At 36.8% G+C, this 20,945-nt stretch overlaps 4 protein-coding genes and 1 long non-coding RNA gene across 7 annotated transcripts; 3 read left to right on the top strand and 2 right to left on the bottom strand.

The window, feature by feature from the left end:
- Nucleotides 1-758: 758 nt before the first annotated feature.
- LOC106647113 (uncharacterized) lies at nucleotides 759-1,640 on the top strand. Its single transcript, XM_014363368.2, has 3 exons — nucleotides 759-910; nucleotides 979-1,396; nucleotides 1,479-1,640. The coding sequence occupies exons 1-3, from the start codon at nucleotides 783-785 to the stop codon at nucleotides 1,638-1,640; spliced, it is 708 nt and encodes a 235-aa protein (XP_014218854.2). The 5' UTR covers nucleotides 759-782.
- Nucleotides 1,641-3,043: 1,403 nt separating this feature from the next.
- Gmd (GDP-mannose 4,6 dehydratase) lies at nucleotides 3,044-5,290 on the bottom strand. Of its 3 annotated transcripts, none has more exons than XM_014363422.2 (7): nucleotides 4,776-5,290; nucleotides 4,313-4,555; nucleotides 4,047-4,239; nucleotides 3,742-3,974; nucleotides 3,445-3,660; nucleotides 3,300-3,368; nucleotides 3,044-3,218 (listed from the first exon to the last, which is right to left on the bottom strand). In XM_014363422.2, exons 1-7 carry the CDS (start codon nucleotides 4,821-4,823, stop codon nucleotides 3,156-3,158), a joined length of 1,065 nt encoding a protein of 354 aa, XP_014218908.1. In that variant the 5' UTR covers nucleotides 4,824-5,290; the 3' UTR covers nucleotides 3,044-3,155. The 3 variants fall into 3 exon arrangements, with proteins under 3 accessions (XP_014218908.1, XP_089444551.1, XP_089444550.1); XM_089588425.1 differs by having other exon boundaries at nucleotides 4,967-5,290; XM_089588424.1 differs by having other exon boundaries at nucleotides 3,742-4,239.
- AsnRS-m (asparagine--tRNA ligase, mitochondrial) lies at nucleotides 5,193-7,288 on the top strand. Its single transcript, XM_014363439.2, has 4 exons — nucleotides 5,193-5,334; nucleotides 5,596-5,768; nucleotides 5,895-6,911; nucleotides 7,001-7,288. The coding sequence occupies exons 2-4, from the start codon at nucleotides 5,646-5,648 to the stop codon at nucleotides 7,259-7,261; spliced, it is 1,401 nt and encodes a 466-aa protein (XP_014218925.2). The 5' UTR covers nucleotides 5,193-5,334; nucleotides 5,596-5,645; the 3' UTR covers nucleotides 7,262-7,288.
- Nucleotides 7,289-7,353: 65 nt separating this feature from the next.
- LOC106647178 (uncharacterized) lies at nucleotides 7,354-17,870 on the bottom strand. Its single transcript, XM_014363451.2, has 18 exons — nucleotides 17,565-17,870; nucleotides 16,144-16,371; nucleotides 15,065-15,190; nucleotides 14,795-14,980; nucleotides 14,504-14,716; nucleotides 14,349-14,429; nucleotides 13,209-14,259; nucleotides 12,379-12,487; nucleotides 11,651-12,204; nucleotides 10,882-11,551; nucleotides 10,549-10,791; nucleotides 9,863-10,468; nucleotides 9,555-9,781; nucleotides 9,228-9,469; nucleotides 9,128-9,142; nucleotides 8,716-8,953; nucleotides 8,446-8,646; nucleotides 7,354-8,349 (listed from the first exon to the last, which is right to left on the bottom strand). The coding sequence occupies exons 2-18, from the start codon at nucleotides 16,327-16,329 to the stop codon at nucleotides 8,015-8,017; spliced, it is 5,283 nt and encodes a 1,760-aa protein (XP_014218937.2). The 5' UTR covers nucleotides 16,330-16,371; nucleotides 17,565-17,870; the 3' UTR covers nucleotides 7,354-8,014.
- A 1,334-nt stretch (nucleotides 17,871-19,204) lies between these two features.
- LOC106647180 (uncharacterized) lies at nucleotides 19,205-20,761 on the top strand. Its single transcript, XR_001339235.3, has 3 exons — nucleotides 19,205-19,659; nucleotides 19,928-20,436; nucleotides 20,528-20,761. It is a non-coding gene; the product is annotated as an uncharacterized LOC106647180 (long non-coding RNA).
- Nucleotides 20,762-20,945: the final 184 nt, after the last annotated feature.

The raw sequence follows: 20,945 nt of genomic DNA, 5'->3' as shown, positions 1-20,945 counted from the left end.
GAGACGTAGGTATACACACACCCCGAGTTTCGGGGAAAAGCGCGTGGGCGTCTCGTTGAAAAACATCATCATCGACGGTGCGTGCGGCATAATATATATGCGTCGTGCTTTAGGCCGGAGCTTGCGGCAAGCCTGCCTACCCCACATGGGCGGGGCTAATGATTTTACAAGCTCCGAAAATCACACCGTGATATCGGGTGTGTGTACGTGAAGTGAATTTTCAGTCAGTCTTGGCCGGGTAGTCTCTTTGAGACGCGCACTTTGTGCACTTTTGCGTTGATTTCTTTCTTTCTTTCTTTCTTTCCTTTTCTTGTGAATGTTATCAAATTGTGCCTAAGGTGCGCTTGGACGCGAAAAAGCTCGGTATGGAAAACAAAAAAAAAATCATTTTTTGGTTTTTTTGTTTCGTTTTCAAGTCCCATTAATTGTTCTTTCTCCTCCTCTGCAGCATATCGTTCATAACTTTCGCCCCCTCCTTCCACAATGTGTACATAGATATTGTACGTTTCAATGCACACGTGCACTTTGTCGCACCGCGCACATTAGCATAAGAATTTCACCTTCCGAGAGCTTTTTGTGTACCTATAACATATCGGATTGTTTTTTCATTCGTTGGAGAATTTGGTGAAATTTGGAAATTTTCTCGAAGCGGGTATAGTTGCGTGCACCTATACGTTACTTAACTTATTAGTAACCGATTCTTTTTTTTTCCCCTCTGGGCAGATTTTACTCGGGAAATCAAAAAACAACCACTCAATTAATAAGTATCGTTAGAGATCATCATGGAGCAAGTATTTCCGAACCTGTCCCTCCTGCCGAGCTCGTGTTACTACGACACTCCAGGTAAAATGCATCATCCCCATCAGCTGTCGTCGCAGCAGGTTTTTTGGCTGGCGCTTCAGCAACGCTGGTAAGTCTTGATTTTCCATTACTCAGTTCGAAAACTACACGTTCACATAAATATACACATTATTGCAGGGATGAATTGACGAGTCGTCATCCCATGCACCATCAGCAAGGCCCGGACTCGCGTCCGATAATTCGCTGCGAAAAGCCACCCTACTCGTACATCGCTTTGATAACGATGGCCATAAACTCGTCGGCCCAGCGTCGGCTCACGCTGTCGGGCATCTACCGCTACATAATGGATCGTTTCCCGTACTACCGGGACAACCGACAGGCCTGGCAGAACAGCATTCGCCATAACCTCAGTTTGAACGAGTGCTTCGTCAAGGTGCCCCGGGACAGGACCGACGAGGAGGCTATAGCTTCGCACGGCAAGGGTAGCTTTTGGACTCTCGCGCCCTCGGCAACGGGGATGTTCGAGAACGGCAACTACAGGCGCCGCAAGACCAGGAAACAACGTCAGATTAGACTCAGGCATAGCCACTGCAAGGTGCGCGTGTATACATTATATTATATACACACCCAAGCAGGTTCGAGGAAGAAAGATAGTAATAATAAACGTGGGTTTACAGAGAAATAGCGGCGTCTGTCTGCGGATGATCAACGGAACGGCCACCGATGCCGCCGCCGAGACTGGTGATGGCTTGGACAGCCGAGCTGTAGGTACGAGTAATTCCGCTCTGTTCACCATCGACAACATACTGAGGAAGAAGGCGTCGTCGCCGGTGAGCTGAAAATCCCGGGGGTTGAATATACTTATGCATACATGTGGTGTGTTTTTGCATCCGCATCAGCGTTTGAAATCGGGACACCGTCAAAAGAGAGCAAAGGAGGCATCAGACCGGCAGTGTTGCTGCGATTGTTTGTTTTTCTTCGGTAGGCGATCTGTGGGAGGATTATATATACATATATCCATCAGGCACACAGAGAGGGTCTTCTCGGAAAATCGATAAATCGCTCCCGCGGTCTGGTAGAAATCATCATCAGAGGCTTTGGTGTATACTTACGTGTGCTAGTATGATTTTTTTTAATTTATTTATTTATCGTTTTTTTTTTTTTTTTTTTTTTCAACAAAGATTTTACTTAGTTTATTACCATTAAATAGAAAGCCGTGGCGTCTGAAAATCGTTTTTTTTTTTTTTTCGAGGGTTTTATACATACACAAGCGTGAGAATCGGAACGTGCGTTAATAAGGTACGTTTTGTGTGACAGAAATGTTTTAAGTGAAAAATTCAATGTATTTAAATAAAATTGTTGCGAGAAAAATTATTTTTAGAAAAAGTAACACACTGGAGTCATTATTATTTAACACTGTTTTCTAGATCGTTTTACTACAATCGAGAGAAACACATCAGCATTAAACTAGATGACTTATGACCGTACGAGCGCGTTTGCATCTGTGAAATTCTGAATTCATGAATTTTTATGTAAATAAAATTTCTACTGACCTTGGCATTTTTGTATGGCGCTTCTTAACGATAACATAATTATATTATTAATTTGAATCCTGTAACGGTCTTTGATTTTTTTGCTAATATTTGGGTTACCTGAAGTCCACCATTGCTACTTTTTTTTCTCCATTACACCGTCTCAAAGTTATATAATATATGGACTACCTTTGCATGAAAATTATTTTAAAGGGGATGACTCTATACGTGAAACTCCGATTGGCGTATTAAAATTCGTTGATTAAATTTTTTACTGAACTTCATCACATGATTTTTATCCATACCATTCATTAATAATATATGTATTGTATCCGTTCAGGGTAGAGTAGAAATTGCATGCAGGGCTTAAAAATTTTCCAATAGGGCTTCGAAAAGTACATGACTCTACATTGAAATGTAACTTCTATTATCAATTTAATACGAGAGCAGTTTTTTATTTCACTGTTTCGTTAATTAAGGATTTGTATCCTTATAGTTGCAATATTTCAATAAATATTGTCAATAGTGGATCCACCTACCGTAAACACGTACGTATCAACTTATGTACATTATATTTATCGGTATTTATGAAAATAATGTTGTTAGTTGTCACTAGTCATATAAGTACAAGTACTTAATAAGTGGGTAAAAGAAATAAAAAATGAAGGAAGTGGAAAGAAGGCTATCGAAAAAACAGAGAGAAAATAATATTCAAGTATAAAATGATAGGATTTTATTGATATCACGTTTATATTGAATTTATAAATATATTACAATTTGTGCGCTTATTACTAGTGAGCTCTGTTTGGAATCTGCGGAATATTATGCTGTTGGATTGCGTTTCATCAGCTCCAAATCAGCTGTCATCATGTCAAATACAAGTTCCTGAAATTAAATATAACTTAGAAAAAAAGCCGTACAAACATATTAATTATGTGAATCACTTGAAATTTAACTAGTTCGTACTTTGAACGTTACAGTTGGTTTCCAACCAAGTTTTTCTTTTGCTTTTGTTGCATCTCCCAATAGGATATCCTAAAAATACGAAAAAAATTTACCCTTACCCAAATACTAACAAAAGATTGCAGCATTCGACTTGCAAGCAACTTACAACTTCTGTTGGACGGAAATATTTCTCATTAACTTTGACGAGTACTCGGCCGCTATCTGCATCCTTCCCAACTTCGTTCAAGTCCTTGCCTTCCCACTTAATTTTTGTACCCACAAACAGAAAGGCAGCTTCAACAAACTCTCTGACACTGTGCGTTTCACCCGTCGCGATAACGTAATCGTCAGGTTTTTCTTGTTGGAGCATCAACCACATTGCCTGTGATTTGATAATTTCTGGTGAATAATTTATCATCATATGCAAGTACGAATAAAGTTTTGGAAATTAAAACCTATTTACTTCTACGTAATCCTTTGCATGACCCCAATCTCTTTTGGCATCCAAGTTTCCCAGTTCTAACACATCCTGCAATCCTAAATGTATTTTAGCAATGGTTCTAGTGATTTTTCGCGTTACGAAATTTTCACCGCGTCGAGGACTCTCGTGATTAAAAAGAATACCATTGCAGGAGTACATGCCATATGCTTCCCTATAATTGACAGTTATCCAAAAACTGTACATTTTGGCACATGCTAGAAAAAAACGACAAAAGACAATTAAAAAAAAAAAAAAAGTTGGTGATGTACAAATGTGCAATATATTACCATAAGGAGAACGTGGATAGAAGGGAGTCTTTTCAGTCTGAGGTATCTCTAAAACTTTACCATAAAGTTCAGATGTAGAGGCTTGATAAAATTTTACTTTTTTTTCGAGGTCACACGTTCGTATGGCATCCAATAATCTTACTGTGCCAACAGCATCAACTTCAGCTGTGTACTCACTCAATTGAAAACTCACCTAAAATACGAGTAAAAAAAAAGCACGAATTCATCAGGCACTTCATTATTAGTATATAAGCAAATTAGTTTACCTTGACGTGGCTCTGAGCAGCTAGATTGTATATTTCTGTTGGTTCAACTAATTTTATAACTTTAACTAAACTGCTCGAGTCTGTCATGTCCCCATAATGCAACTGCATTTTTCCCTGTTTATGACAGTTAGGATCCTTATAAAGGTGCTGAATCCTTGTCGTATTGAAGGAACTTGACCTTCTGATAATACCATGGACCTCGTAGCCTTTTTGAATGAGGAGTTCAGCCAAATATGAACCATCCTGAAGAAAAATATAGAAAATTAATATGCAATTCTTGACTTACAATGTAAAATATGCATTCATAATCACTATTTCATTATGTCAAGTACAACAATTTTTCCAATCGTACATTCGTAAAAAAAAACCATTTTCTTATTTGTTATTAATTTGACAGTGTAAAAATCAAGTCAAAAGACAGAGATATTAGAATAAATCAATCAACAACAATAAGATTATTTACCTGGCCGGTAATACCCGTTATGAGAGCGATATTTCTTTGTTTTTCCATTGCCACGTTTTAATTCGATTGTAATAATTATTTTAAATATTGCATGCACGCAAACAAAACAGAACAGGGCGGGGAACACAACACAATGTAGAAAAAACCACTGAACGTCAAGAAAAAAACATGCTTGTAAGAGATGTATTTACAAAAATCAAATGTGTGTAACTGTACACGTGGAATGATGGGAGTTATTGATGTGGCGACTGAACGACATTACTGTTATCTTATCGGCATGAGCACAATTTGATAGTTAAACAAACGTGTAGTTAAAGTTCTACCTATCATAGTCGCACAGCACACCCCCACATACAGTACGTGTAATCTATATATACGACTGAAGCGCCAGTTTTGTTCCGAAATCAATTTGACAGGTTTATCAAGTTATACTTTACACCGCTCGTAAGTAATAGTGGAACACAATTGACATAGATGCATCTCATGAGATAAGATTGTTTAAATGGTTTCAAGTTGCAAGTAAATATTACATAAATAATAACAACTACTTATCTGGTTGGTAAGTACACTAAGTACGAACTTACTTTAAGATGCATACAGACACATCTTATTTTAACACATACTCTGTTAAGAATAGATACTTCAAAAAAACTTTACTTAACCTGGACAACCATACATATTTTTTGGAATTTCGCTCTTGTTGGTTTTTTTTTTTTTTTTCAAGTTAAAATTAAACTTAAAAAAAGACATAACTATTAGGGCAGTAAAATGGTAAATTTTTTTTTCAATTTGACATTTGAAAAAGTGTTTTTATTTTAAGGTAGTGTAGAAAAAATCGCCAAAGTGGAAATTATTTTGAAATTGGAATAAATGATTCTAAGAAGATTATTTATTTTGACAAATAGACAGTGTTTGTATAGAAGAATTCATAATCATGCGACTATTTGCGAAACGAACGATGCAAAGAATGTTGGCAAACAGATCAAAATTCAGGTTAGCAATCGTCGAGATGTTCTTTTATTTTCCATTAAACAATTAAAAAAGTACTTGTTTATTGGAATTAATTTCACATTAATCCAACATGTTACATGTTTGATTAAATAAAATAAAATTTCTTAGGGATGGGTGAAGGCCGTAAGAAAAATGAAAGAAAACATCTTCCTGGACGTTGTTGATGGCACGACCTGTCAACCCCTTCAGGTTGTTCTTAAAAAAAATCAAAAGCCCGAAAACCTGGGCTATGGCTGCAGCATCGCCGCAGACGGTGAAATTTCTCAAGCTCCAAACGGAAGAGCGGAGCTACAGGTAGAAAGCCTCACTGTTATTGGTGGTTGCGAACTCGAAGGCTACCCTTTCTTGCCAAGAAAACAATATTCTACAGATTACATTCGCAAGTACTTGCACATGAGGCCCAGGACAAGAACATTTTCCAGCATACTAAGACTCAGAGATGTCACAGATAGTATAATTAGAGATCACTTTAGAAATCGCGGCTTTATACACATACACACTCCAATCTTAACATCCAATGACTGTGAGGGAGCTGGAGAAAACTTTTATGTACAGCCTTATTCCACGGAGCTTTTGCAGGAAATGAAAAAAGATAGAATAGATGATGAAAGAGAAATATACTTTGATACAAAAGCATTTTTGACAGTGTCCGGACAGTTACAGCTTGAGGCTTGTGCTAGGTCGTTATCCAGGGTGTACAACTTTAGTCCAGCGTTTAGAGCAGAGAACGCAAAATCTAGATTACACCTTTCAGAGTTTTACATGATCGAAGCGGAAATTGCATTCATGTCCTCTTTGGAAGAACTTGCAGCTGAAGTAGAACTTCTAGTCAAATCTGTGACCGCCAAGCTCTTAGAGAAAGGATCTTCAGATCTTAAAACAATTCAAGCACCGGAGCCAACTTGGTTGGGAAAAAATTTTGGCTTCATAACTTATCAGGAAGCAGTAAATATTGTAGAAAAAAATGCCGACAAGTTGAGTATTCCAATAAAAAATGAAGGTCTGGCCAAAGAACACGAACTATTTTTAGTTCAGCATTTCGGCGATGTTCCAGTCTTTGTTGTAGAATGGCCAACCAATAGTAAACCATTTTACATGAAACAATGTGAAGACGACTACACAAAGGTATTATATTTTACATTTAGAATTTTTTTTATTGTTGTTAAATAAATGTACATACGAATAGTTCAAGTGTATTTATTTTCAATAAACAGGTAAAAGCTCTAGATCTTGTAGCACCAACAGTTGGAGAATTGGTAGGTGGTAGCGTGAGGGAAGATAATTACGAAAAATTAAAACTAAAATTGCCAGCCAATTCAGGTTTAGACTGGTATCTTGATCTGAGAAAATACGGAAACGTCCCAACTGCAGGCTTTGGATTAGGATTCGAAAGATTTCTGCAAATGGTTACAGGAGTATCCAACATCAAAGATGTCATACCTTTTCCTAGATGGCCACACAATTGCAGTTTGTAAATAAAAAATTGTACATAATGTATTTGACTTCGTTAAAATAAAGAAACATTTTATTAGAAAAAGTTTTTCCAACTTTTTGGGATAGGATCGGTATGGGTAAATAAAAGAAACAATTATTTTTTAGTTTCATTCATACCTTTATTGGGTGCCATAAGACGATTCTCCAAACATGTTAATTAGCTGTGAATAATTTCTACCGCTAGAGTTTGAGTGAGAAAAAAAGAAAGCAAAAAAAAAACATAAAGGAAAGAAATTTTAAATATTAATTTTTTATTTAAACTTAGAAAAGAAAAGATAATTATGAATATCCTCTGCTTAAGTATATTTTGAACTGCGACGTAAAAGTAAATATTAGTTGAATAGTTATTTTTTACCTTGAAATAATGAAAAATGAATTGGGGTTCAGGAGTCAACAAAAAAAATTCTTTTTCATTATGTAAAAAAATAAAGTTCGTGATAATTCTTGTTATACAATAATAACATGAAATCGCAGTTACAAACGTTAAGTAATATGTACAAAAAACATCACAGTACTTGGAAACTATGTACAAGTATAGTTTTAATCAAACATTCATTATCGCATTTTTAAATTCGTTATTTATAACTCCACAAAATCAAAAAGAATTTCGTGCATACATGTAGAAACTCTGAAATGTAAAAAATGCACTTCGTCCTCTCATTATTTATGTCAACACACGTGCAACCGGCATCAACGTACAACCACTATTTACAATATTTAGCACTTCTATCTATTTACATAATCGAACATAACGCTGAAAGTTCTTCTCCCTTAAAAACTGGAGGTAAAACAGATAAGTTTCTATCAATGAGAGAAGGTTTTATAGAAGCCGGCTTCAGAGGTTCCTCCTTTTCCAGTTTTTCTTCTTCTACGTTCTCTTTTTCTTCTTTAGTTTCTTTGGGTTCCTTTGGAGAATTAAGGGGCTTTATTATATTTATTTTTATTAGCGACTGGGCAGCTGGGATTATAGGTGCAGAGGAGTCCAATTCTATGTTTCCATCAATTGTACTTTTGACTTCAACCTGGGTCGAATCGACTTCAACATGCTCAGACACACTATCTTCGAATTCTGAAAAAAAAGTTTGAGTTTTAATTTTTATATCTTTTTCTTTTTTTTTTTTTTTTTTTTTTTTTTTAATATATCTATTTTTTTAGACTGTTCTACCTAATTCAACATCCATTGGCTCTTCTTGAGTTAGATTATCGTCATCTTTAATTTCTGTATCTACTTCCATATTTTGAGAAGCATCTTCATTAATTTCTTTTTCTTCTAGAATTGATTCTTGAGGCGCATTTAAATCAGGCATTTCTGTCTTTTCTTCCAGAGTTAATTCTTCAGTCGCTTCATCAGGTTGAATATTTTCTGCTAAAATTTTAATATTTGAAAATTCTTTGTTAAACTCAGGTAAAACCTAGTAAAAGTTAATTTACATACCATCTTCACGTTCAATAATATCCAATATTTCTTTTATTGCACCATCTGCTGCCTCCTTATCCTCCTCGGTTACCGCATCTCCATCTACTTTGATTATTTCTTCTGTTATAGGTTCTTTAGTTTTTACTTCAATATCTTCAGTGCTATCTTTCTTTTCTTCATTTTCGACCTTTACACTGTCTTTATCCCCGTTGATTTCACCTGATTCGTTGAGCGTAGCAGGCTCTTCCTGAGCTCGCTGTTAATAAAGCAATTTATGAAACCATTATTATAATATTTGAAAAAATACCGTACTGCCATAATTCAAAAGTAAGATTTGTTTTACAAGCTTAATGTGTAATTTACGAAATTAAATAACATTCGAGCAAATTTTTGCTTAAAAAATAATAAACGACTTGTAATATAAACGTACCCCAAAGAGTTTTTCCTTTTATTAAAAACGAAGCAAATGGGAAAGAGAGAAAGAGTTAATAGAATGTTACATTAAAAATTACGATTGTGAATTCACGTACTTTATGATCTTCAAGGCAGAGTGGATGGAAATTTTTGCCTTCAAAACAAACAGCTGGTCTGAGGTGCCACTCTTCTTTCTCATCGTTGTAGAACTGCACAAACGCTTCGTGACACACCTGACAGCAAGTATCGTCTTCTGAACCTGTTGGAACACTCGGCTGCAATGTTTCGTCAAAGAGTTCCTCAGTTCCCGTGTTCTCAGTTTCCATGTTTTGTCTCTCAGTTTCAAACCAACTTTGTGCTGTAAAACAAACATTTTTCAAGATTTTTGTCGACTAGAGATTTTGTTAGAGTCAAATCTTGATTTTCTAAAAAACATTATGTACCTCTATCTTCAAGATCTTCAATTTCCTCAAACTGAATCCAATCGCTGACATCGTAATACCAAAGCCTTGAATGCGCTTTCCTGGAAGAGTCTCTTTCTTTACGGTTTTGTCTGAAATGCCAGTCTAAATGATGACTGTAACGAGTAGCCATTTCTGGAGCAAATCTAGCTCCACAAGAACTACATTGGATTCCGCTATACAGAGACGTAACCATGGCGGGTTGTTTTCTACGAAAAAAAGTGAATTTATCGTAAGTACAAATTTTTAACAAGCGATCTAATTATTCTATAAAAAATCAAATTACTTACATTTTCAATGTTTCTGGTTTGTCAAACGAAACTGGCACAATTTCTGGCTCCTTCTTATCCTCCACCTCAGATTTTTTGGTTTCAAACAAATTCGAAACTATACCGGTCTCAACTAATCGTTGATACAATTCGCTAAGATTCAATGGTAGTGTAATAGCCGGGGCCGGAGCTGGTTGATTCTCTACAGGTTCAGCTTGATATGATAAACCGGAGGATGGAGCCATTGCCGAAGGTACGACTGAAGACAACATTTGAAGATCTGTTTTTGTGGTATAAGACTGGTCCAGACCATCTTGAGACGTAGAATCAGGTTCGATTGACAAAGGCACAGCCACCATTGTGCTCGATGAAACTTCCTGTTGAGCTTTCTTCGTGACTTCTTCAGGTAACTCTTTAGGCTGTTCGCCTTTCATGTTTGCGATCTTCACATAGCCGGCACGGAAGCCGCGGGGCAGCACTGAGAATCGAATAAAGTGCTTCTTTTCGTGGACGAGAATAGGTTTGGGCAAACCTCCGAATTCTACGTTGAATGGCCGTCCATTAATCAAAACTGTTTGCAGGGCGTCAATAAATTCCAATGTACATGGCTTGTTATCGATATGAAATCTGAAATTTACCCCATTTTTCATATTAATGGAAACTTTCAAAATCATTTAAACGTACTCATTATATGAAACAATGCTTACATTTGCGGTTTGGCATCGAGGAAAACAGGAACCATGCACCGAGCATTAATAATGAGGTTGATTTTACCAAGTACAAGATCAGTGCGTTTGACCGTGCCAATTTTAACTTGGGGAGATGGTCCGTCTAGTTTTACACTGACACTCTTTTTATCCAATTCAATGGTGATTGGTTGACCACCAAAATAACACTGATACCATTTGCCATCGACGTATAATTCTCGAGTAGGCGCACCGAGTTTTACTCTGCAAAAAAAAAAAAAAAAAAAAAAAAATTAGTCACATAAAACAATCTAAGAAAAACAGTGACATTTCTTTCTAAAACCTTCCACTCACTTATGAACTTTCCCTTCATATGTAAACTCTCGGTAATCGTCGTTGAACGAACAGACGACCGTCTCTTTGCCATCGATCGATATTCTTCTAGCTCCGTTTTGGAAGCCGATATCTCTCGGATCGTCCCAGTGCATAAAGATAACACCCGTGTCTCCGTAATACCTGATTTCCCTTAGTACATTATCGATATTAATCGATCTCATCGTGTCGTTGGTGATTTCCTCGATCAGGGCTGGATCAGCGGGTGGCAATTCATCCCTGTTACTACTGGAGCTGACCTCTTCAGCAGTGTCTTTCGTCTTAGTACTCTCTATCGACTGATTGGACCAATTGCCGTCGTTTTCGGCATTTGACGTTGACCTCTTAGGCACTATGGGGCTACTGGTGTTCATCATCAGACTTGGTGCCAAAGAAGACATGGACCCGCCTATCGAATTCATTGGGCCAGAAGCCATTGGATTTAATATAATTGGTCCATTTGGACCCATAGGTGGTGGGCCCATTCGCGGACTAAAGCCTCCATGGAAATTGTGAAAGTCCGGACGAATCGGAGACCCAAATAGTCGCGGATGATTCTGCCAAGGCCCAATCGGCCGAAATTCTGGTCGGAAGTGACCCTGGAAGGGTGGATGGGCCCACGGTTGATGCCAAGGCTGTCCCCATCGTGGACCTGATTGAATAAGATAAATTAACAACATAAGCCACGTTTATTACCAATAGAAGCGCGCTTTTATTTCATTATTTATTTCATTCAAAATATAATACTCACCCGGTGCTCTAGGATGCATGCCGTGGTCTTTAGGCCTCATACCCTTGTCCCCTCGATCCCACATTTTACTCTCACGGTCTTTTCGCTGAGCTGCTCTAAGCTTCTGATCTTCGCTCATGTGCAACACTTCCTGAATCAGCTTGTTATATTGGGATTTCGTAATCGTGCCCTGATTCAACTCTTCGGCAGCCTCCTTCATGATAATCTCGATGTTGCGATCGGAGTTGCGCTCGTAGTCGCGGGGCCCTCGCCTGCGATCTTTAGTCATTTCTTCGTTTTTGTTGTAAATTTTGCTGATCCGAGGAATGCGTCCACAACGTTCGGGACGTTCGACCAGCGTTGAACTCATGTTACTTCGCGGGTCTGAACGCATCGACGACGACGACAGCGATGAATCGTTTTTGATGGGCGTTTTGATTTTCGCCCAGCTGCTGTCTTTGTCTTTGTCCTTTTCACCAGATATCACGGGTGGTGGAGGCGTGGGTGGATGGGCCGATACTTTTTGTGGAGTCGGTGCCAAAATTCGAAGATCCACATCTTCTTTGCCAAAGAGTCTAAATTGAAAAAAAAAAAAAAAAAAAAAAAAAAAAAAAATAATCAAAGTTTTACTTATAGCAATTTTCCTTAAAAAATGTTGAAATATGCAAAGAATATTTTATTTAAGAAAAAAATGTAATTATGATCGTCGTGAGGTTTATATCTTTTCTTGAAAATACATGGTGACTTACTCATCCAAGAGTTCATCTTTGCTTTTCTTTGAACTTGAACTTTCGTGTCCATCGGCCGTCTTTCTTTTGTTTGGTATAGGAGGAAGCACGCGGAGATCTAAATCTTCTTCTAAAAAGACAATTATAATTTTTTATTAAAATGAGAGAATCGAGGAGGATTTGCCTCTTCAAGAATGTTTCAGATGATTATTGCAGTACAAGTACATTTACTTACAGAAATGTTCTGCATACTCCAATAAATAGATAGTAAAACTCATACAATTATTTTAACACCCAGAAAAAAAATTATACGACATTAATATGAATAAATTAGGAGTATAGACATACACATAATTGATTTCTCTATAAATTTAGCTTGAATTTTTTTTAAAGACAAAATTTTGTCTTTGATGGATAGTTAGGTGATGAAATTAAATTCTTCTTGATTGTTCCTTATTAAAAGTTCAAGATACAATTTATAGTCGAGGGGTAAAAATTGTCAAATCAAGCGTTTAAATAAACAATTTTATAAATTAATAATATATCTTGCCTTAAATTTTTTTTCTTAAAATTTTCTTAGTTACTTACTAAAAATATTTATAAAAAAAAAAAAAAAAAATCTCGAAAGACATTTGAATAAAAAAAAGAAGTAACAAAAGTAACAGTCTCAGCCACCGTATTAACTTATCGTTTTTGCCCTGTTTTCTTCTCAGCCAACCCATACAAAACCCATCAAAACCAATTTTGCAGATGTACAATAAAAAAAAGTTTCAACAGTCTCAAGAATTTTCCAGGACAATCTTGTCTCGATTCCCAGAAAAATACTCCAGACAGAGTAGACAACAACTCACTCGAGTCCAGAGCAGGCACAACTGCTGGCACGACACCACTGCTGGCCACGAGCAGAGAAGATCTAAGATCCTCGTCCTTGTCTCCAGGAGAGTCTCGCTTCTTGCAACTGATATCGGGACTGTGGCTGCGACTCTTGCTCCTTTCCTTGCGTTTAGCGCGTGAGCTGCTGCCGCTACTGCCACTGTCGCGTCGCTGTTTCGATGACGTCGACTCCTTGTTAAACGCGTTAACCACCGGCTGTGGTGGCGATACGATCAACGATCCACCAAACTGCTCCTCCTCATCAACACCCTGTGGTGGCGGCGGTGGCGGTGGCTGCTGCTGTTGCTGCGTTTGCTTGGGCGTGTTGTGGTAGTGATGGTGGTGATGCTTGTGGTGATGATGCGGGCTACGGCTACGCTTCCGCGACTTGGAGGACTTTTTCCGGGGCAAAGAGGACGTGGAGGACGAGGTGTTTGAGGCAGTCTCGCCATGGGACTTAGTGCGGGAGGATTTGCTACGCGACGAGGAGGACGACGACGACTTTGACTTTGACTTTGAAGAAGAAGAGGAGGAGGTGCCGCGAGTCAAGGAACTCCTCGACGGCGAGCGCTCCGAAGAATTCCCCGACTGCGCTTCACCTTGGTTAGCGGTGATTGTGTTGTTTGACGATGTTGTTTTTTGGCTACTAGTACTAGATCTTTGGATACGGTCATTATCAAGGCTTTTATTGTCGTTCATAATCAGTGATAAATCAGCATTCGCAGTGGTCTGACTACTATCGGAGCGCGGAGCAGTGTCATCGCGGATTTTTACCGGACTAGCGCTAAATAAGGAACTTTTGCTGCTGGATCTGCTGTTGCTGTGTTCAGAGGATTTTGACGAAGTCCTGGACTGATGGTGGTCATGATTCCGCTGCGGTTTCTCCTCGGTCTTAGGACTGACGCTGCTGCTCCCGTTTTGTATCGCTGCTGCTGTTTTTAGCCGAGGATCCTTTGGTAATATGTTTAACGTCTCTCTAGTCGGCTTTTGTTCTTTTGTCGGCGTCTTTGAAGATTCACTCGTTTTTGTCTAAAAGTGAAAAATCATCTCTTAGAATTCTTCATAATGCTTTAAGGAAAAAGCAATTTTAATAAAGTGATGTAAAAAAATTAATATACCTCTTTTTTTCTTGACTTCGAGCTACCATCAGAAGGCACAGTGGTTTTTGAGGATTTTTTTGAGCTACCATCAGATGAATGCTAAAAAGGTATTTGGTGTTTTGCATTAAAAGACTTCTTACAAAGATATTTAATCATAAATGATTTATTTTTACCGTTTTGGGTTTAATAAGGGCTTGTGTCGTTCTTTCTAACTCCTTTTGTTGCTGTTCTAACAATTTTCTTTGTCTTTTCAACTCCTCTAAATGTTTACTTTTTTTCAACAACTCTTCCCTGATTCTTTCTTCTTCCGAGATTGAATTAGTTTTTTCCGGTTTTTCTGTTTCTTGTGGCTTTGTTGCTTGTTGTGGTTGTTGTACTTTTTGTTGCTGTAGACACAAAAATATCAAGAATGAGAGATCGAATCTTTTTCACTTCATAACACAATTAACATTTTTATTATTTACCAAAAATTTGGGGTTCACATGAATAATGGCCTTTGAGGGTGTAGAATTTGATGGTAGCGTTGCGATTGGCCAATTTCGATCAATACCGTGCACACTTACATCTAATGCTAGAAGTTTATCAGCAGGAAAAATAGTATTCCATGTTTGTCTTAATTTCCACATTTTGCCTCTTGTATTTTCATCCACCTGAAGGGTTTTAATTAGTTTTAATGTAGACTTTGTGTTTAAATAAAGGTGCTAATACACGTGTGTACAAATTAATACGATTACCTTTTGAAAGACGCCGGAAAATGTTTGAACAATATTATTCGCAAACAGACTTGAGTAAACTCCATTAACATTCTTGATAATCGAATCAATGAGGTACAGCACCGCAAGCTTGAGAGAACTTTGAACCTGGTGAACACATAATACTTACTCTATCCTTCCTGTGACATTCCTTTTTTTATCTTTTTTTTTTTTTTATTTTTTTTTAAGTTTTGATTTATTCCAATATAAAAGCAAATTTAAATAATACTGAACGTTAATAAAGATTTTAATATCAAAAATTATTTCCTGAGTCATCTTGAATGAATCTATCTTGTACTTTACAAGTAGCTTATGCTACTCAAGCTATCTTCAGTTTAAAACGTAAATTTGAAAGAACAAAAAACGTTAGAATCAACAATGATTTAAAGTAATGACTTTGTGGATGTTTATAGTTAACAAAAGAACACTTGTTGGATAGAAAAATTCTTGTTAAATATTTATTTTCATGTACACAAAAATATATAAAATTGAATAAAACATCACAGATTCTTGAATGCTAACTTACGATGGCTGTGGACTAGTTATCATAAGAAGCTGGACTATTATAATTTGTCGCTAACATATATTGTTCTAGATCTAAAGCTTTTTTTGTACAATTACAAAATATATAATTATATTTTATGCATGCACATTCATGTTTAAACTTTTAAACCAAACTCCTAAAAATACTATTTAAATGAAAATATTAATCACCATAAGTATATAGAAACTTATTTCAGTGAAAAATTTGATTGTCAATCAATTTTATCCTGCCAATACAGCTATTTTCGTTATTGCATCAGAATGATGTATAGTTCAAAATACAATGAAATTTTTCGAGATGTGTCAAATAAAAATTAAGTAGGAATAATATGAATTGATTAATGAAAGTACAAATATAAAAATTTGTTTGCCAATGGTACAAGATTAATAAAGTAATTTTGATATTATGTTGGGAAATATCTTTTCCCTGAATGAAATCATCAGATCCGCCAATCTATGCTATATCACAGAAGTAAAGTATCAATAGTAAAGATTGATTATCCAGTAAAGAAATTAACCTTTTGTAGATGGGCTTCAACTGCTTCGACAATAGTTGATGCGAATTCGATGTAATCTTCAGCTAATATCGTAAGCATGTTGATGTGCGGCTTGCTGTTGCTGGCGAGCTCCTGAAGCGAGGACATGTACTCCTCTGCAATCTCGGCTGCCTTGCTGTTCCTGGCATTGTTCACGTCAGACAACATTTTTCAATGTTATATCCAATATCTTCTTAAAAAAACCTATATCTGTAAAACCAAACAATCACAGCTGTTAATATTTAGCGTTCTTTGTTGAAATTTTATTTCTTTCCGAGTAGCTAACTTTAACCATATTGCATATGGTAGCCAATAACATAAACTTCATGGTATGAATATTTCAAGTTCAAGTAATAACGGAACGTAGTATTAAGATGAGGTTTTAGTATTGAAGGAAATTGAAGGCCACTCTCTGATAATTCAATGTAACGAGCGAGAACTCAAACAGCCTTGACCAAATTGATGCATTCATGTGTTTAATTTTATTCATAAGAGAAAAATCATGAGATTACGACCAAAATTTCACGGAGTATTTAATAAAATTTTCTTAACATAGCCAAAAGCTAGGGTCATATGCGAGACTGTTGACCTTGAAAAGTAGGTCTCGCATAAAAGCGCGACATATTTTCCTCATTGAGGTACCTATAAGTACGAGTATAGTTAGTTGCGCGGCTCCAACTGATACACGACGCACAAAGAGATAACGTGCAGAAATTACGAAGCAGATGTATAAATTAGCAATTTATCAGAGAAAATATGAACAAATTGTTTACCTTGTTAGCACACAGAGCTGCGCGTCTCTTCGTCTGCATCGTATCCACAAACAACAAAAAAAAGCTGGTGCCGTGCGAAAGAGAAAGAGTCAATCTCTGTCGACGACGAGGAACAGAAGAAGATAGAAAAAACTGAAGACTATATAGACGGAAGATTATAGAGATGCTATGATATATATACTGCACTCTTGTGGTATCAATTTGTTGCGATAGAGAGATGATGATGATGATAATGAGCAAGCTGAGAGTTACACATTTTCCAAAATGTATAGGGAGGCTGTGTGTAAGAGGGGATTATTATATTTCTCTTCTTGTTTGACTTGACAATGACGAACGACGACGACGACGAGGACGATGGTGACGTGACGTGACCATAAGATCAGGAAAACACGAATTTGGAAATAATAATAGGTTGTGTACTAATACACGTATACTCCGCGCTCGATGTCAAAGCTTCACATACTTATTCCTTTTGTTTTACTAGAAAGTCGTGAATTTGCAATATGACGCGCACACACAGCACACTTTTAATCTACCTACAGCTCTATATATTCTATATATACAGGTACAAATACAAATACGTGCGAAATACCACACTTAAACACACCACACACAACATACCGCGCTTACCCTTTTGTGTGTAAAGTATGTAGACTCCGTTTTGTGTAAAACACCAAAATCCGAATGCAAACCGACGGTTCTCTCCGGCTACCTTCTGCTTTCTCTTGCTTGGCACTTTTATCACGCTTTTCCACCACACGAGCCAGGTTTGTGTCCCGATTATTTTAAGACGCCTAATTGCGATTTTAGCGGAATTCGTCGAGGAACCATTATTTACACCACGAGCTTCGACGTCGACTATCCTCGAATCGGTCGCTATGTCGCTAACGCTAAGTCGTCGTCTTCTCGGTCTCATTCACACACTACTCAGTTTCAGTTACTCACCTTCCGTGAACAATAGGTTTGTTCAAGCCAATTCTCGGTGAGACTGGGAGCCTCCGAGAATGGAATGAACAAGTGTTCTTCTCCGAGTGTCTCCGAGCAGTCCGAGCTCCGAGAGACTCTGACTATAGTCTGACTGTCCTCAAGAATGTATATGCACACGTTAGGTTAGATAAAATCCTATGGAGCTATTCACATAGACATTTTTTGATTATTTCATTGTGAACGTTCATGTTGAAAAGGGGGTTCCACTGTTCCGCTAAACTCAAATTGAGTGAACAGACTGAACAGACCTGTACTGTGTTCTCAGTCAGTCAACAACATAGTTGCGACCATATCCTAACGTGTGCATATATAATTACATTCTTGGGGACAGTCAGAGTCTCTCCCAGTCTCACCGAGAATGGGCTTGAACAAATCTAATCTGTGATCGGGGGGTCGTCGTCGCGTGTGTTGTGCGGCAAGGTGGGGCTGGGGGGGATATTTTTTTTTGTGTTTGAGTTCGATACAATCGAGACTTTCAAAAGGGGTCCCTCTTGTTATTTATCTCTCAAAGGTGTGGTTTTTCTCTCTATTCTTAATTACTTTATTATACTGTTTACTTTGATATACATATATACATATATAAAACCTAATACAGTTATATAAATAAACATTTTGTATATCGATCGAAATTGGAAATCTCGATACTGATCATCGATATCACGATATGTGACTGAGAAAAAAAGTCAGTATCGATGTAATAATTTTTTACAAATTCACTCATACCATTGTCTTTATTATTATAATTAATATAATTAATGCTTGCATTTTGTCCTCTTCCTACAGTTTCTAGGTTCCTACCGTATGTTCGTTTGATAAATCCATAAATATTTTAGATTTTCGTTTTCAACAAGCAATTCAATTCTGTCGACTTCGATATTCAATCGATCTACATCAAGTTCGATTGTGTGTACGATGACACTGCGATCCCTCCGAGTTCCGGGCAATCCGGACTAAACGCACCCAATCATAAATGTTTATCATCGAAAAATTTAGACATACACTTGATAGAAAAATAAGTACTGCTAAAGTCACTGTATTTAACAAAAAGGCTATCCAGTTTTAATAATTATTTTTATTTTTTTGTATTACTCTAAAGAAATTCTAAAAATTTTCCGCTTTTAAAACACACAATCTCCATATGTGGTCACGTTTACATGAGAACCGAAAAAAGAAAATCGTACTTTTTCCCCTTAAACTGATACTTGTCATATGGGAGCAAAAAAATTAGAAAAAAAAATCCAGTACTTACATGCTCTAACTATTCCAAGCAAGATACTTACATACCTACTATATTTATATTTGTTAGCTGCTCATCGATGACGATGATGGTGTCAATCTTAATCTCGTTGTAGAGATATCGTTGCCACCCCTGTTCCCATATTGTGCGTATTTTTTTTTTATCCTCTCGATCCGTAATTCCGTCCTTTACTTCAAAGTCTTCATATTACCGAATGTAGTATATAATCCTACTTCAGTCAGCTTCAGTTCAGTTCACTTCACAAAATATTGTAAACATATTGTTAAACTTCGACTTAAGAGACTCTGTTGTGGCTTGAAGTTTAACAGAAGAGATGCAGACTCGGTTGAGGCGCTATTTTGGTCTAATTATTATTACGTTTAATCTATAGTGAAGATGATAATTTTCTTGCACGAAGGAAAACTTTATAACCGTAAGATTATTAAGAACAAGGGAAAAGAAGTGCAGAAATTTTATGGACAAGAGAACTAATCCCAGCAGGTTGGAGCTCTTTTCTTTCTTACCGTTAGTATACATACACCTACTTATTGCTTTGCGAGTTGTAACGATGACGCGTTAGTCCAACGCCATTTTCTTCTACCTATTGCCTCGCAACGCAATAACTGTAGGTATATGTAGTTCTTTTTTTTCCATACTTGAACTCTTTGGACACGCAGAAAAAATATACGATTCTTTCTTGTTCAAACTACTGTAGTGTAGATGTCTAATATCTTAGGCTGTTACTAATGTTTCCACTCTTTTTTTTCAGGGTGCTAAAGTGTCGAGTCGCCAAGTAAGACTGACTGGAGCTTTCTTTTTCTGCATGATTTCGATTATCTCTTTGTACAAAGAAGAAAACCAATAACAGATTTATGGCCCTTCTAAGCTATAAGTCACTAATTTATTTATCAGCCGTGAAATCGATCATCTGGCAATGATACAGCTGAAGTTATAGCTACAAAAGAGAAATCTCTTTACTTTGGTATTATGATCACACCTAAGGAGTATGAAACTTACTTGACATATATACTGCTATAAGAATTACAGGCTGATAAAGAACGTATTGAGAGCTTTGTACAACAGTAGATTATGCATGTTTTATGCCTTAGATAAAGCATATGGCTGAATCATACACTTGAGTACTACTAGCCAAATATTATCTAGGTTTTAGGTCAAAACTGTTTTTCCATGAGCTTTCACTTTTGCTACTTACTGTTGATAAATTATTGTTTCCAAGGATTATGATGCGCTTCTAGTCAAACTTTGCTCTGAACACAGGTAAACATCAAAATATTCGTCTCAATATATTAGCTACTATGGTTGTTTTGCACTTCAAAAATTTTTTTCATGTACTATGTCTTATTTTCAGCAATTAGTATCTTGGAAAAGAGCATTGGTGGATTGTATTAAAAACTAATGAAACTTATGATGCTTAAGAATCAAGTTATTTTTAAGTCAAAAAAGTTTGGGGTGCAATTGCAAGTGGTTATACTGTTACTTGTTATTTATTTTGGATGTATCAATGGAATGTCTATTTCATGCTGCATGTGGTCATGCAGATACTATCAAATAAAATTGCATTAAAACCCCTTTCCCTTTAAACATTCCAGATCACCAGAAAATTCTTATAGAATTTCTTCTGAAATGATCTAGGATCAACAATAAAGAAAAATGATGCTTTCAGGTTCCTTATGGGGGTTCTCATCGATGGGTTGAAATTTATTATCCTAGATAGTGCTTAGGTTATTGAACTGGTTAATTTTAGATTTAGAAAAGTGAAACGTAAA

The sequence above is a fragment of the Copidosoma floridanum genome, unplaced genomic scaffold (assembly GCF_036245765.1).
Source record: "Copidosoma floridanum isolate Cflo_tuat_1 unplaced genomic scaffold, Cflo_Japanese_pri ptg000006l, whole genome shotgun sequence".
Classification (NCBI taxonomy): Eukaryota; Metazoa; Arthropoda; class Insecta; order Hymenoptera; family Encyrtidae; genus Copidosoma; species Copidosoma floridanum.
The sequence above is the reverse complement of the archived record's forward strand: the minus strand, read 5'-3'. Positions and strand labels throughout refer to the sequence as shown.

What these genes read in the sequence shown, in the direction of transcription:
- LOC106647113 (XM_014363368.2), top strand. Translation starts at nt 783, where the DNA reads ATGGAGCAAGTATTTCCGAACCTGTCCCTCCTGCCGAGCTCGTGTTAC. An exon ending in CTGGCGCTTCAGCAACGCTG is followed by an intron (nt 911 to 978) that starts GTAAGTCTTGAT and finishes ACATTATTGCAG; the next exon opens with GGATGAATTGACGAGTCGTC. An exon ending in TCAGGCATAGCCACTGCAAG is followed by an intron (nt 1,397 to 1,478) that starts GTGCGCGTGTAT and finishes GTGGGTTTACAG; the next exon opens with AGAAATAGCGGCGTCTGTCT.
- Gmd (XM_089588424.1), bottom strand. Translation starts at nt 4,823, where the DNA reads ATGGAAAAACAAAGAAATATCGCTCTCATAACGGGTATTACCGGCCAG. An exon ending in TAACGGGTATTACCGGCCAG is followed by an intron (nt 4,556 to 4,775) that starts GTAAATAATCTT and finishes ATTTTTCTTCAG; the next exon opens with GATGGTTCATATTTGGCTGA. An exon ending in ATGCAAAGGATTACGTAGAA is followed by an intron (nt 3,661 to 3,741) that starts GTAAATAGGTTT and finishes ATCAAATCACAG; the next exon opens with GCAATGTGGTTGATGCTCCA.
- AsnRS-m (XM_014363439.2), top strand. Translation starts at nt 5,646, where the DNA reads ATGATTCTAAGAAGATTATTTATTTTGACAAATAGACAGTGTTTGTAT. An exon ending in GCAAACAGATCAAAATTCAG is followed by an intron (nt 5,769 to 5,894) that starts GTTAGCAATCGT and finishes AAAATTTCTTAG; the next exon opens with GGATGGGTGAAGGCCGTAAG. An exon ending in GTGAAGACGACTACACAAAG is followed by an intron (nt 6,912 to 7,000) that starts GTATTATATTTT and finishes TTCAATAAACAG; the next exon opens with GTAAAAGCTCTAGATCTTGT.
- LOC106647178 (XM_014363451.2), bottom strand. Translation starts at nt 16,329, where the DNA reads ATGTTGTCTGACGTGAACAATGCCAGGAACAGCAAGGCAGCCGAGATT. An exon ending in CGAAGTCAAGAAAAAAAGAG is followed by an intron (nt 14,260 to 14,348) that starts GTATATTAATTT and finishes TTTCACTTTTAG; the next exon opens with ACAAAAACGAGTGAATCTTC. An exon ending in TGAAGATCTTGAAGATAGAG is followed by an intron (nt 9,470 to 9,554) that starts GTACATAATGTT and finishes TTTGTTTTACAG; the next exon opens with CACAAAGTTGGTTTGAAACT.